The sequence below is a fragment of the Triticum aestivum genome, chromosome 7A, assembly GCF_018294505.1.
Source record: "Triticum aestivum cultivar Chinese Spring chromosome 7A, IWGSC CS RefSeq v2.1, whole genome shotgun sequence".
Taxonomy (NCBI): Eukaryota; Viridiplantae; Streptophyta; class Magnoliopsida; order Poales; family Poaceae; genus Triticum; species Triticum aestivum.
In genome coordinates this window covers 681,381,515-681,396,612 of record NC_057812.1, presented here as the reverse complement: position 1 = coordinate 681,396,612, position 15,098 = coordinate 681,381,515, and the positions used below count along the sequence as shown (strand labels likewise).

General features: G+C 50.5%; 1 protein-coding gene across 1 annotated transcript; it reads left to right on the top strand.

The window, feature by feature from the left end:
- Positions 1-503: 503 nt before the first annotated feature.
- Positions 504-1,034, top strand: LOC123153728 (nuclear transcription factor Y subunit B-like). The gene is made up of 3 exons (XM_044572703.1): positions 504-697; positions 793-920; positions 1,030-1,034. Exons 1-3 carry the CDS (start codon positions 504-506, stop codon positions 1,032-1,034), a joined length of 327 nt encoding a protein of 108 aa, XP_044428638.1.
- The last annotated feature ends 14,064 nt before the right edge of the window (positions 1,035-15,098 follow it).

Genomic DNA, 15,098 nt, shown 5'->3' with positions numbered 1-15,098 from the left:
CGCCCCCAACCCCAACCCCTTCTCCTTCCCTCACATCTCGATCTGCCGCCGCCCCCAACCCCACCGCCACCGCCACCATCGACGACCCTCGCCGTAGATTAGGTTGAGGCCGACCCAAGATCGAGCCCATGCCCAGAGCCGCCCCTAAGATTCGCAGGCAACCCCACGCCAATCAGGACCTCGATCTGGATCGAGCAGGCGCTCTCCACAGACGGGGCTTGGGCAGGCGAGCCAACCGCAGCGGATTCGGCCCTCAGCTCCTCCGGTGGCCAGAAAGGCACCGCGGAGGCTCGCGGAGCACGGGGACGTCGCTCGCCGCCCTCACCGCACCTCCATTCCCCTCCACCACCTTCCCTCCCTCTACACACCTGTCTATATAAGGTACGGCTCCCTCTCCCCTCACCTCTCTCCCCGCGCTTCCGGAAGTCGAGGTCTAGGGTTTGGTGCGCCGGTGCGCTGATGGATCTGGCGGGGTTGCTGGTGTGCTGCAGGAGGGCGGCCGGATGTCGGACGCGCCGGCGAGCCCGCCGGGCGGCGGCTTCGGCGGCGTTAGGGAGCGGGACAGGTTCCTGCCCATCGCCAACATCAGCAGCATCATGAAGATGGCCATCCTGGCCAACGGCAAGATCACCAAGGACGACAAGGAGACCGTGCGGGAGTGCATCTCGAAGTTCATTGCTTCATCGCCAGCGAGTGAGTGCCTCTGTTGACCGCTGACGCTCTGTTTTTCCTACCTGAATCAAGTGTGGTCTGGTGCTGACCTGTCGCTGTTTTGTCTTGTCTGTAATGTAGGGCGAGCGACAAGTGCCAGAGGGAGAAGTGCAAGACCATCAACATCGACGACCTGCTCTGGGCGATGGCCACGCTAGGCTTTCAGGAGTACATTGAGCCCCTCAAGGTTTATCTACAGAATTACAGAGGTGCATGCCCATTTAGCCATGTGGGATTTTTTATCTGAACTAATTGGGGATGGATTAGTGCTTTGAGAGTTAGGTAGGTCCATGATAGTTTAATATGTTGCTGTTGTAGCCTGAAAAGCTCTGTTTGGCACTTTTGTTAGTCCTAGTTGGCAATTTTAAACACTCATGTTCAGCTTGGTGACTGATGAGACCCCACACTGCCTGGCACCAATCATCTTATTGTCCTTAGAACAAGTGTTGATTTATCCCTCCAATTACTACTGTCATTGAGATCTTCAATTCTTTTCTGTACTATTAATTCAGATAACTGAATGATTTTAAGCACTAAGAATTGTCTCCGGAGTCCAACTATTAAACTGTTTAAGTAGCTACTGAATCTGCTTGCTTGGTTATGGCAGACATACATGCCTTACAAATTCGTTATTCTTGTTTGAAGCTAAGCTAGGCTGCTGTAGTTCCAGCAAAAAACAGGGGAGCCGCTCTTTTTGTTCTTCACTAATAAATTCTTGTTTGAATGCATATCCTGGGGGTGGTGAAGCTGGGAGCCTTTCCTCCCCATAAAAATACTTTGCTCTTCATTATGACCAATGCCCTTATATAATTAGCTGCTAGGAGTGTTTATATACTTGATCACCACACCTCTACTATTCTGGTTACTTTTGCTTTCTTCTCTGTAGTTGTCCAGGGCATAACAGTTTTATGTGTGGCTTGTTATTTTGTTACCAGCCTACTTTCTTGTGCTTCTGGTCGAGTCTTGTGGAGAAGCAGGGCGAATCGGGCATCATCTCACTTGTGCCTATGTGGTAAGAATAGAACGCCACTCTCGCTTGATGTGCATGTATTAGTACAACAAAGCATTCTTACATGGTGATTGTTAGCGACAGAACAATTATCTTGCAACATAGCTTGCCAAATTGCTTGCTTGCTTACTATATAACCTGTACTGCTAAACATGTTATCCCACTCCATGATGTTGTATCATTTGCAAATACTCCTGGACATCGGCTGCCATTACCTATAATCTGTACCTCTAAAAGAGGAGTATAAACTGGACTAATCTGTACTCTATTATGCTTGAGACTTGATCCAAGCCGTATTAATTGTTGCGAGTGATGTTATTATCTAGTCTAATGGCTGATGAATCTGTACCTGCCATACCATGTGGAATGAATAATGAATTTGTACCCGAAAACCATGTGTAATGATTGTTATTTTTGCATCATTTAAATTTTTTTTCTGCTATATAGTTTCTCACTCATGATTGATCTACTGCAGGTGAATGAGGTTTTCAAATGTTGGAAGGAGGAGGATAATAGGAACTTCTGTTATGTCTTAGCATCTAAATTTTTGTTTTAATTTTCTTTGTTGTAGAATAGTTTTGTTTGGCAGTTACTATTCCTGGGATGTAAAGATATCTTAGATATGTATTGCTGGAATGAATGGTTGTAATATAATAACATTGCACGTTGCCCAAGATAGCTTGTGGTGTGATGTGTTGTAATGTCAATGGCATAATAACTTCTTTTGTATTGGATCAATTTTTTCGGAACTGGGCTAGGCCCAAGTTATATTGGACAATTATTTTCAGGGAAAAACATGAGAGGCACAGCAAAGAAATGGCCCAGAAAAATACATGATCAAAAAGAAAATATGCTGTTAAAAGGGCCACACAAAGAAATCAATAAGGCTGAATTGTTGGGCCAGACCCATGTAGCTAATAAAAGCACAGGAAAAAAAATACATTAAAACGGCCAAATTGTTGGGCTAGGCCCATGTAGAAAATCAAATTGGACCGGCTGAATCTTGTGCCACGTCAGATTGCCACGCTGGATGCCTACGTGGCCTGGGGAGGTTGCTAGTGACCAAAACGCCACAGTAGACATATTTTGGTCATAAACGTCTTCGACCGTTCCAGAAGAAAGGTCGCTATAGTCAGTTTATGACGGCCAGCATATGACCTTATGTTTTTGGTCACAAAAAGGTCACAAATGGAAATTTGTGACCATTCAGTGACCAATAGTGGTGGTCACAAGTTGACATATTTCTTGTAGTGGTCGGAGGAGCGTCCGGTGAGCGCCTTGTGTCCGCCTCTGCCTCCGGACCAGGCTTTGGAGCCTGGCTGGTGGAGGCACGATTGGCAGCCTCTCCGAATATAGTCCGGCGAGGTCTCTTTGTCCTGAAGAGAGCACGAGTGTTAATATGCCTTAAAGGTATAACACCTGGGATAATGAGGCGCGCCATACCTCTGCGCTGACGCCTCATTCCGGACTGCACCTCTTTTCTGCCCACGGGGCCCTGCGGCCCCTCGTCGGCTTGTCGCCGCAGGTTCGGCCTCCCGTCTCAGAAACCTCCCCTGCAAAGTTTGGTTGTAATCAGGAAACTAAAAACACGAGAGGGCGGACCCCTATTCGGGGTACTGGGATTTTGATATCAGTTACCTGGGAGGCCGGGATTAGACCTGGGTAATCGGCCGTAATGGCCACCAAGGCGTTGTCCTTGCTCAATTGATGGAACACTCCATCAATTAGCTTCACAGATACGTCCGGATCCTCTTGAGAGGCCGGGTCGAGGGACCGTCCGGGGTCCTCGGGTTGTGGAGGAGGGCTGTTTATTTCTTTAACAGCCTGGCGCAGTTCCTGCGTTGAAGTCGCTAGACTGAATATTTAACGATGGGGATATAAAACGGATGGGCAAGATGCGACCACTTCCCAGCTTGGAGGATTGTACATAGAAAATCCACCCTTCAGGTCGACGTGGAGAAAATCCTCCTCTTCTCCCTTGTACAAAGCGGACAAGGTCTTTGCTAGAGCCGCAGCCGAATCCGGCCCCTTACGGCCGTAGCGGGTGGCGTCATCCTCCCCGTTGAAGTCCCACATGGGGTGGCCTCTATACTGTAGCGGCTGCACCCCTCGCATGATGCTTGCGGCCATGACCCCGATCATGGTCAGTTCTTATCATATCTATCAGATCTCACTATCGTAAGGGGACACGATCTGTGCTTCGACAAGATGTGCCTCTGAAAACTGCGTCTCGAAATGTGGAATGGCAGACGGAAAACGGTTCGAAATGATGACCAAGCAGACGTGATGTCACATTAAGAAAAGTTGATAGCGGATTGGACTCGTGTAATATTATATTTTCTGTGGTTGTGTGTGGTACTTGTGTTGCATACCCGGACACATTCTGCGGTTGGAGTATTCGGACACAATTTGCTCGCCAGACACCTCGTCATTGAAGCTTGGTTCAGGGGCAACTGAGGGAGTCCTGGACTAAGGGGTCCTCGGGCGTCCGACCTATTGGACATGGGCCGAACTGATGGCCTGTGAAGATACAAAGACCGAAGACTCTACCCGTGTCCAGATGGGACTCTCCTTGATGTGGAAGGCAAGCTTGGCATCCGAATATGAAAATTCCTTTCTCTGTAACCAACCTTATGTAGCCCTAGATCCCTCCGGTGTCTATATAATAGGAGGGCTAGGTCCGTAGACATAGATCGTCATAATTATAGTCAGACATGCTAGACTTCTAGGGTTTAGCCATTACGATCTCATGGTAGATAAACTCTTGTAATACTCATATTCATCGAGATCAAAGCAAGCAGAAAGTAGGGTATTACCTCCATAGAGAGGGCCCGAACCTGGGTAAAACATTGTGTCACTTGCCTCCTGTTACCAGTGACCTTAGACACACAGTTCGGGACCCCCTACCCGAGATCCGCTGGCTTTGACACCGACAATACTAGTGACACTTTGTTTGTCTATGTATTCGCACATGTACTAAGTTTCCGGTTAATACAATTCTAGCATGAATAATAAACATTTATCATGATATAAGGATATATTAAATAACAACTTTATTATTGCCTCTAGGGCATATTTCCTTCAGTGTCCCACGTGCACTAGAGTCTATCATCGGGATTACATTGTAATGATTCTAACACCCATGGAGTCTTGGTGCTGATCTTGTTTTGCTCGTGAGAGAGGCTTAGTCAATGGGTCTCCAACATTCAGATCCGTATGTATCTTGCAAATCTCTATGTCTCCCTCCTTGACTTGATCGTGGATGGAATCGAAGCGTATCTTGATGTGCTTGGTTCTCCTGTGAAATCTGGATTCCTTTGCCAAGACAATTGCACCAGTATTGTCACAAAAGATTTTCATTGGACCCGATGCACTAGGTATTACATCTAGATCAGATATGAACTCCTTCATCCAGACTCCTTCATTTGCTTCTTCAGAAGAAGCCATGTACTCCGCTTCACACGTAGATCCCGCCACGACGCTCTGCTTGGAACTGCACCAACTGACAGCTCCATGATAACTCAAAAGTATTGGGGATCGCAACAGTTTTTGAGGGTAGAGTATTCAACCCAAATTTATTGATTCGACACAAGGTTTATTAAGGCACACAAGAAGAAAGCTAAAAAGGAAATAAACTATCATGGATGATACAATTAAAAAGTATGAGCACCGACAACTAGCATGAGTGTGTGAACATGAATGTAATGTTGGTGAGAAATACGTACTCCCCCAAGCTTAGGCTTTTGGCCTAAGTTGGTCTGAGGGAGTCCTGGATTAGGGGGTGTTCGGGTAGCCGGACTATAGCTTCAGCCGGACTCCAGGACTATGAAGATACAAGATTGAAGACTTCGTCCCGTGTCCGGATGGGACTTTCCTTGGCGTGGAAGGCAAGCTTGGCGATGCGGATATTCAAGATCTCCTACCATTGTAACCGACTTTGTGTAACCCTAACCCTCTCCGGTGTCTATATAAACTGGAAGGTTTTAGTCTGTTGGACAACTTCATCATACAACAATCATACAATAGGCTAGCCTCTGGGGTTTAGCCTCCTTGATCTCGTGGTAGATCTACTCTTGTACTACCCATATCATCAATATTAATCAAGCAGGACGTAGGGTTTTACCTCCATCAAGAGGGCCCGAACCTGGGTAAAACATCGTGTTGCTTGCCTCCTGTTACCATCCGGCATAGACGCACAGTTCGGGATCCCCTACCCGAGATCCACCGGTTTTGACACCGACATTGGTGCTTTCATTGAGAGTTCCTCTGTGTCGTCGTTTTCAGGCCCGATGGCTCCTTCGATCATCAACAGCAATGCAGTCCAGGGTGAGACTTTTCTCCCCGGACAGATCTTCGTCTTCGGCGGCTTCGCACTTTGGGCCAATTCGCTTGGCCACCTTGAGCAGATCGAAAGCTATGCCCCTGGCCATCAGGTCAGGTTTGGAAGCCTAAACTACACGGCTGACATCCGCGGGGACTTGATCTTCGACGGATTCGAGCCACAGCCAAGCGCACCGCACTGTCTCGATGGGCATGATATAGCTCTGCCGCCGAACAACGCCGTGGAGGCCGCACACGCATCGGTTCCGACCATTAATTCGGAGCCTACTGCGCCGATCAAGGATCAGCGGTTGGACGCTGCCTCAGGGTCTGCGATCTCAGAGGCGATCGAGCCGAACTCCAGCCCCGCACTCCGCATGGCCCGTGACTCCGAGGAGCCTGATTCCTCTCCGAACTCCGAGCCCCCCACGCCCCTGCCGATCGAATCCGATTGGGCGCCGATAATGGAGTTCACCGCCGCGGACATCTTTCAGCACTCGCCCTTCGGCGACATCCTGAATTCTCTAAAGTCCTTGCCGGACTACGGTCAGCAAGGTCGGGATACGGACGATGAAGAAATTCAAAACCCACCCACCACCCACTTGGTAGCCACTGTCGACGACTTAACTGACATGCTTGACTTCTACTCCGAAGACATCGACGGCATGGACGACGATGCAGGAGACGAACAAGAACCATCACCTGTAGGGCGGTGGAAGGCCACCTCGTCATATGACATATATATGGTGGACACTCCAAAGGATGGAGATGGCGATGGAACAGCGGGGGACGATACCTCTAAGAAACAGCCCAAGCGCCGACGTCAGCGGCGCCGCTCTAAATACCGCCAAAGCAAAAATGGTGATTCTGGCACGGGAGATAATACTACTCCGGATAGCGCCGAAGAACACCCCCTCCAGCAAGATTCAGCACAGGAGGACAGAGAAGCCAGCCCTCACGAGAGGGCGGCGGACTAAGAGGCTGAGGACGATAATTATACGCCTCCCTCCGAAGACGAGGCAAGCCTCGACGACGACGAGTTCGTCGTGCCAGATGATCTCACCGAACAAGAGCATTTTAAACGCAGGCTTATGGCCACAACAAGCAGTCTCAAGAAAAAGCAGCAATAGCTTAGAGCTGATCGGGATTTGCTAGCTGACAGATGGACTAAAGTCCTTGCGTCCAAAGAGTATGAACTCGAACGCCCCTCCAAGAGTTACCCAAAGCGCAGGCTGCTACCCCGACTAGAGGAGGAAGCACATACATCACCAGCGCATGACATGGCCGACCGGCCACCTCATGGCCGCGACAGAGAGGCCTCTTGGCCCTCCGCTCAAGCCATGCCCCGACGCCGCGTCAAGCATACTAAGGCACGGGAAAATGCACCCGACCTGCGCGACATACTGGAGGATAAGGCAAGGCAAACAAGATCGATCTACGGATCGCGCAGGCGCCCCACGGCACGTGACGGTGATCGTCACTCCGGATGCAATAAATCCGGCCGGGCCGAACTCAACAGACAAAGCTCCTTCGAGCTGCGTCGTGATATAGCCCAATACAGAGGAGCCGCACACCACCTATGCTTCACAGATGAAGTAATGGATCATAAAATCCCTGAGGGCTTCAAACCCGTAAACATCGAATCGTATGATGGCACAACAGATCCTGCGGTATGGATCAAGGATTATCTCCTTCATATCCACATGGGCCGCGGTGATGATCTACACGCCATCAAATACCTCCCACTCAAACTTAAGGGACCGGCCCGGCATTGGCTTAACAGCTTGCCAGCAGACTCTATCGGTTCTTGGGAGGACCTAGAAGCCGCATTCCTAGACAACTTCCATGGCACTTATGTGCGACCACCGGATGCCGATGACCCTAGCCACATAATTCAGCAGCCAGAGGAATCGGCCAGGCAATTCCGGACACGGTTCCTAACAAAGAAAAAACAGATAGTCGACGATCCGGACACAGAGGCCTTAGCGGCCTTCAAGCATAATATCCGTGACGAGTGGCTTGCCCGGCACCTGGGACAGGAAAAGCCGAAATTTATGGCAGCCCTCACGACACTCATGACCCGCTTTTGCGCGGGAGAAGACAGATGGCTAGCTCATAGCAACAATTTAACCAAGAACCCTAGTAATTCGAATACCAAGGACAAAAGCGACAAGTTGCGTCGGAACAAACAAAAGCGCCGCATTAACAACGACAGCAACGAGGATACGGCAGTTAATGCCGGATTCTGAGGCTACAAATCTGGTCAACGGAAAAAGCCATTCAAAAGAAATACTCAGGGCCCGTCCAGTTTGGACCGAATACTCGACCGCTTGTGCCAGATACATGGCACCCCCGAAAAGCCAGCCAATCACACAAACAGGGACTGTTGGGTGTTTAAGCAGGAAGGCAAGTTAAGAGCCGAAAACAAAGACAAGGGGCTGCATAGCGACGACGAGGAGGAGCCCAGGTCGCCGAACAACAGTGGGCATAAGGGATTTCCCCTGCAAGTGCGGACAGTGAACATGATATACGCAACCCACATCCCCAAGAGGGAGCGGAAGCGTGCGTTATGGGACGTATATGCGATAGAGCCAGTCGCCCCAAAATTCAACCCATGGTCCTCCTGCCCGATCACCTTTGATCGAAGGGACCACCCCACTAGCATCCGCCACGGCGGCTTCGCCGCATTGGTTCTAGACCCAATCATTGACGGATTTCATCTCACAAGAGTCCTCATGGACGGTGCAGCAGCCTGAACCTGCTTTACCAGGATACAGTGTGAAAAATGGCCATAGATCCCTCGAGGATCAAGCCCACCAAAACGACCTTTAAAGGCGTCATGCCAGGTGTAGAAGCCAACTGTAGAGGCTTAGTCACACTGGAAGTGGTCTTCGGATCTCCAGATAACTTCCGAAGCGAGGAGTTAATCTTCGACATAGTCTCGTTCCACAGTGGCTATCACGCATTGCTCAGGCAAACCGCATTCGCAAAATTCAACGCGGTACCGCACTATGCATACCTCAAGCTCAAGATGCCAGGCCCTAGAGGAGTAATCACGGTCAATGGGAACACTAAATGCTCCCTCCGAACGGAGGAGCACACGGCAGCGCTCGCAGCAGAAGTACAAGGCAGCCTCTCTAGGCAGTTCTCTAGTTCGGCCTTCAAAAAGCCGGACACTGTCAAGCGCGCCCTGAGTACCCTACAACAAGACCGCGTGGCATGTTCTGAGCTAGCGTAGCAATGCGGCCCCAACCCTAGCCCTCGCGATATAGCCAAACCAGTGCTTCGCGTACATAACTACGCTCTTGAAATACCATGGACACAGGGGAAGGGGAACTATCATGGCACGCCTGAAATATGGTTTAAACCACACCAGGGGCTGCCGGATTACTTTTTTTTCTTTTTTCTCTTACTCTCAGGACTCCATACTTCGGATGACCCGTTCGGCAATTCAACTGCTGCACAAACGATGCAAGATCCAGGAAAGCAGACAAGCCACGCCGCATTATGGAACTCCCAGGTGGTCTCTATTGCGAGCATTATACCTGTTTTTAAATACAATTCCGCGGCCTGCCCCTAGCCAGGACATGTTAAATAGTCCAATTTCTTTTGCTTATCACACTATTTGTATCGTTCCGCTTTCATAGCAGCCTTTCTATAAGAAATGCATCGCTTTTGGTCTATTTTTTGAATTATCCTATTTTTATATATATGTTTATCAATAACATGTTGCATCCGTACACTGCGGTACGGCAAAAATATGCGAGGGGCTTCAGTACCCATCAATATGACGTGAGAAGTCTGTACACTTTCACAAGTGCGGCACCCCGAACTTATAGCACTATATGCATCGGCTCTGAATCATGATTTGGGTCAATAGTTGGGTTTGCCCGGCTCCTATGTTTTGGTGCCTTACGTTCTGCTATATCGGCTAAGGTAGCACTAGGAGAACTACTGCGATTGTGCCCCGGTTGAGCTGGGCTGAGCACCTCAGTAGAGAAAGCTAAAACTGACTGTCATGATGAGGCAAGAGACCTGTCGCTGTTCGAGAGGTTTTTCGAGTCCTTAAAGACTTATGCCGCTTTGAGCGGGGAACCGTCTTTGTCCGGCCAAGGCATGGATAGCGCCCCGAACTCGGTCTTCCGAATACTAGGGGCTTCGCCGAAATTTAAAATTATAGAGTTCAATGGCTAAGTGAGAGTGTTAAAGCATTATAGTTCGATTGCCTTGTTCGTTGTGCTGAGCGCCTCCCTTGACGGACCCAATCATGGGAAAAAGAGCGCTCAGGTTTATCCCGAACACCCCAGCACTAGTGGCATGGGGGCAGAAGCCGACGACTGGCCATCTCTCAATTTTTTGATAAACGGCCACACAGAAAGTAATATTTTAAATTGAAGCATTGCTTAGCGCATATGAACAAGTTTTCAGGGCACAGGATAACACGAGCGAGTTCATTCAAAAATTACATCCTTGGTGCATTCATCCTCCATAAGGCGGGCACCGGCCAGAACATCCTTGTAATAGTTCTCGGGCTTGTGATGCTCCTTGCCCGGCGGCAGCCCGTCCCTCACAAGCTTCTCACCGTCCAGCTTACCCTAGTGCACCTTTGCATGGGCAAGGGCCCTACGGGCACCTTCGATGCAGACAGAGCGCTTGATGACCTCGAGCCTTGGACAAGCCTCCACCAGCCGCTGCACTAGTCCGAAGTAGCTCCCAGGCAGGGCCTCTCTAGGCCACAGCCGAACTATGAAGCCCTTCAGGGCCTGTTCGGCCGCCTTGTGGAGCTCGACTAGTTGCTTCAGCTAGTCGCTCAAGGGCACAGGGTGTCCGGCCTCAGCGTACTGAGACCAGAACACCTTCTCCGTTAAGCTGCCTTCCTCGGCTCGGTAGAATGCGGCGGCATCGGATACGCTGTGGGGAAGATCTGCGAATGCCCCTGGAGAGCTCCGGATTCGGGTAAGTAACAAGTAGTTTACTTTTATATGTCTTCTTTGCATAGAGAATGCCTTACCCGCCGCTATCTTTTTCACCGCATCTAATTCCTGGAGGGCCTTCTGGGCTTCGGCCTTGGAAGATTTGGCAGTTTTAAGGGCCGCAGCAAGCTCAGACGCTCGTGTCCTCGAGTCGAGCTCTAAATTCTCATGTTTTTCATGAGGGCCTAAAGCTCTTGCTGTACCTCGCCGACCTGCGCCTCAAATTTCTCCCGCTCGGTGCGCTCCATGGCCGCTCTCTTCTTGGCCTCGGATAGCGCCTGCTTGAGGGTCGCCACCTCAGTTGTGGCCCCTACAATAAGCAATATACTCCTGTCATTTTTTGCAATTGCGTCTTCTTATAGGCATTTTTTCTATAAGGTATCTCTTACCTTCTTCCTCCTCGAGCTGCCGTTTGGGAAGGCCGAGCTCTTGCTCGGTCCGCTCGAGGCCCTGCTTCAGGGCATCCACCTCCGCAGTCAGTGCGGCGGTGGCCAGCAGCGAAGCCTACATACGTATATTGACTCCTTTTTAGTTAGACTCCTGCGATATTTAATAGATCCTCTATTCGGCTTTTCTTTCCGAACGCCAAACATAGCATCAGGGGCTACTATCTATGCGGTAATATTTTTACAAATTTCTACTTACCTCGAAGCCTATTAGAAGGCTAGCACAAGCTTCAGTAAGTCCGCTTTTGGCGGACTGAACCTTCTGGACCATCGTACTCATGATAGTACGGTGCTCCTCGTCGATGGGGGCGCCCTTAAGCACCTCCAGCAGATTGTCCGGCGCCTCCGGTTGGACGGAGGACGCCGGCTCAATAGGCTTGCTCCTCTTGGCAGGAGTTCGCCTGCCGCGGTCCGGAACCGTTACTGATTCCGGCGCGGTGTCCGGCTTAAAGCCGGACATGGAGCCCTAGGGGGTCTCGTCCCCTTTACTCCTGGAGTCCGGGAGGTCGCCTCGCGGCTCCTCCTAGACCACCTCCTCTTGCCCCAGAGCTTGTCGCGACGCCACTTTGGCGTCATCCGCAGCACAGGGGGAGGCAGCGGGCAGAACTGAATTCACGTCCGATGAATCCAGGGAGCCGCTCGACAACTCGTCGAGCCCGTCCTTGGGCGGGCTGCATGATTATATTCGACATTAGGGAAAGCTGCACAACAAAAGGAATATCATGAGTTACTCTGGTATCTGAACACTTACGATTTCACCGGACGCTTGGCCCTGTCCGGCCACTCCTCTTCGTCCTTGTCGGCGTCGGGGGCGTAGTCCGGCGGAGGGGTTTTCCTCTTCTTGGACCCTTCGCCCCCCCCCTACTAGGGCGGCCTTCCTCTTCTTTCCTCCCCTCGCTGGAGGGCGAGAGGTCTCTTCTTCCTCCTCCTCATCTTCACGGGAGGAGTGCGTCTCGGACTCATCGGACGACGAGTCTGACACCACCATATGCCCGGAACTCTTTCGAGTCCCCGTGGCCTTCTTCTTCTTGGCCTTCTTCTCCGGCACCACATAAGATGCCGGAACCAGCAGCTTTACTAGGAGAGCAGGGGCTGGGTCTTCGGGCAAGGGAGCCGGACAGTTAATCAGTCCGGACTTCGCCAAGCCAATCCTATCAAAGGTGAGGGAGTTTAGATCCCTCATAGAGTCAAACTATGAAGAAAACTTAACATCCTGTAAAAGATGAAAATATTTTACCTCGCCAGCAGGACGCTGCGAGCTGAATCCACAGTCTTCGGAGGCGGACGTGGGAGCATCGGCGCCTTTTGTTAGCCCCTTCCAGAAATCTTCGTGCGTCGTGTCGAAGAGCCTGCTCAGAGTTCGGTGCTGCGCCGGGTTGAACTCCCACAAATTGAAGTCCCGTTCTTGACATGGAAGGATCCGGCGGACGAGCATGACCTAGACTATGTTGACAAGCTTGAGCTGCTTGTTCACCAGGGACGGGATGCATTTTTGCAGTCCGGTCACCTCTTCTTCGTCGCCCCACGACAAGCCCGTCTCCTTCCAGGACGTGAGCCGCGTAGGGGGTCCGGGTCGGAATTCAGGGACTGCGATCCACTTCGGATCGCATGGCTCGGTGATGTAAAACCACCCTGACTGCCACCCCTTCAAGGTCTCCACAAAGGAGACCTCGAGCCATAGGACGTTGGCTATTTTGCCCGCCATGGCACCTCCGCACTCCGCCTAGTTGCCGCGCACTACCTTTGGCTTGACGTTGAAGGTCTTGAGCCAGAGGCCGAAATGGGGGCGGATGCAGAGGAAAGCCTCGCACACGACGATAAACGCCGAGATATTGAGGATGAAGTTCGGGGCCAGATCATGGAATTCTAGGCCATAGTAGAACATGAGCCCACGGAGAAATGGGTGGAGAGGAACACCCAGTCCGCGGAGGAAGTGGGGAAGAAATACTACCCTCTCATGGGGCCTTGGGGTGGGAAGAAGCTACCCCTCCTCAGGAAGCCGGTGCGCGATGTCTTTGGATAGGTATCCGGCCTTCCTTAGCCTTTTGACATGGCCCTCCGTGACGGAGGAGACCATCCACTTATCTCCCGCTCCGGACATCATTGGAGAAGGTTGAGGTAGGAAGTGCGGGCTTGGGCGCTAGAGCTCGGGTGCGCAGAAGATGGATAGATGGCGTGGTTGGGTTACCCATGTCCGTATTGATGAGAATCCCGTAAATGGAGGACACGATCTCTGCTTTGACAAGACGTGCCAAGGAAACCGCCTCGCAAAACACGCTAAGGTGGAAAAGTGAAAACGATTCGAATAAAGGCTTGGCCGTAGTGTGATGTCACGCTACGGAATACGTCAGCAGATTAGATTTGTGTCAATATTATTCTCTCTGTGGCAATTCGTGGAAACTTATTTTGCAGAGTCGGACACTACTCTTGGTGTTTACACACTTTTATGAAGAATTTGGAGGAAGAACCCACCTTGCAATGCCGAAGACAATCTACGCGTGGGACTCATCGTCATTGAAGCCTGGTTCAGGGGCTACTAAGGGAGTCCTGCATTAGGGGGTGTTCGAGTAGCCGGACTATACCTTCAGCCGGACTCCAGGACTATGAAGATACAAGATTGAAGACTTTGTCCCGTGTTCGGATGGGACTTTCCTTGGCGTGGAAGGCAAGCTTGGCGATGCGGATATTCAAGATCTCCTACCATTGTAACCGACTTTGTGTAACCCAAACCCTCTCCGGTGTCTATATAAATCGGAGGGTTTTAGTCCGTAGGACAACTTCATCATACAACAATTATACAATAGGCTAGCTTCTAGGGTTTAGCCTCCTTGATCTCGTGGTAGATCTACTCTTGTACTACCCATATCATCAATATTAATCAAGCAGGACGTAGGGTTTTACCTCCATCAAGAGGGCCCAAACCTGGGTAAAACATCGTGTTCCTTGCCTCCTGTTACGATCCGGCCTAGACGAACAGTTAGGGACCCCCTACCCGAGATCCGCCGGTTTTGACACCGACATGGTCTATGCCCATGGATGGCCTGGTGGATATCCGAAGTTGAAGCCGGGGTCGTACTAAGATGCATCAGCTATTGCCTGACAAGCTGCAGCTTGGAGGCGAGCTGCCTCCGTCCTCCTCTCGTACTCGGTCGCCTCCTCCCTGGTTATAACATATCTCCCTTTTGCCTGAAAGTCAAAGAAGGTAGGAGCAGGGAGAGCGATGTGATAGATGCGTCGTCTGTCAAAGATTAGTTACTACTGGAGGAACTGATTGTTCCTCTCAACAAACTAATGACGAACCATGGCATTATAATCTAAACAAGCAGGAGGCAAGTCAATATCATCTCCATGTATGGGTATCTCAAGAAAATCAGCTAAATGGGCTGCGTAAATTCCACCAAAGAAATCTCCATTAATTTTGTTATTATGCAACCTGGGTGCAACAATGGCCCCAAATTATATTGTCTATCTCCTAATACATCACTCTTGAGAACACTAAGATCTGGCACACACATGAGACATGCCTCATCCTTACCATTTATGCATCTATCTATAAAGAGAGCAAAATAATGTATAGCACTTATCTGCCACGAAGCTCTCAAGATCCGCATTACGCACATATGCGTCAAATTCCTCCTT

What these genes read in the sequence shown, in the direction of transcription:
- LOC123153728 (XM_044572703.1), top strand. Translation starts at nt 504, where the DNA reads ATGTCGGACGCGCCGGCGAGCCCGCCGGGCGGCGGCTTCGGCGGCGTT. An exon ending in GCTTCATCGCCAGCGAGTGA is followed by an intron (nt 698 to 792) that starts GTGCCTCTGTTG and finishes TCTGTAATGTAG; the next exon opens with GGCGAGCGACAAGTGCCAGA.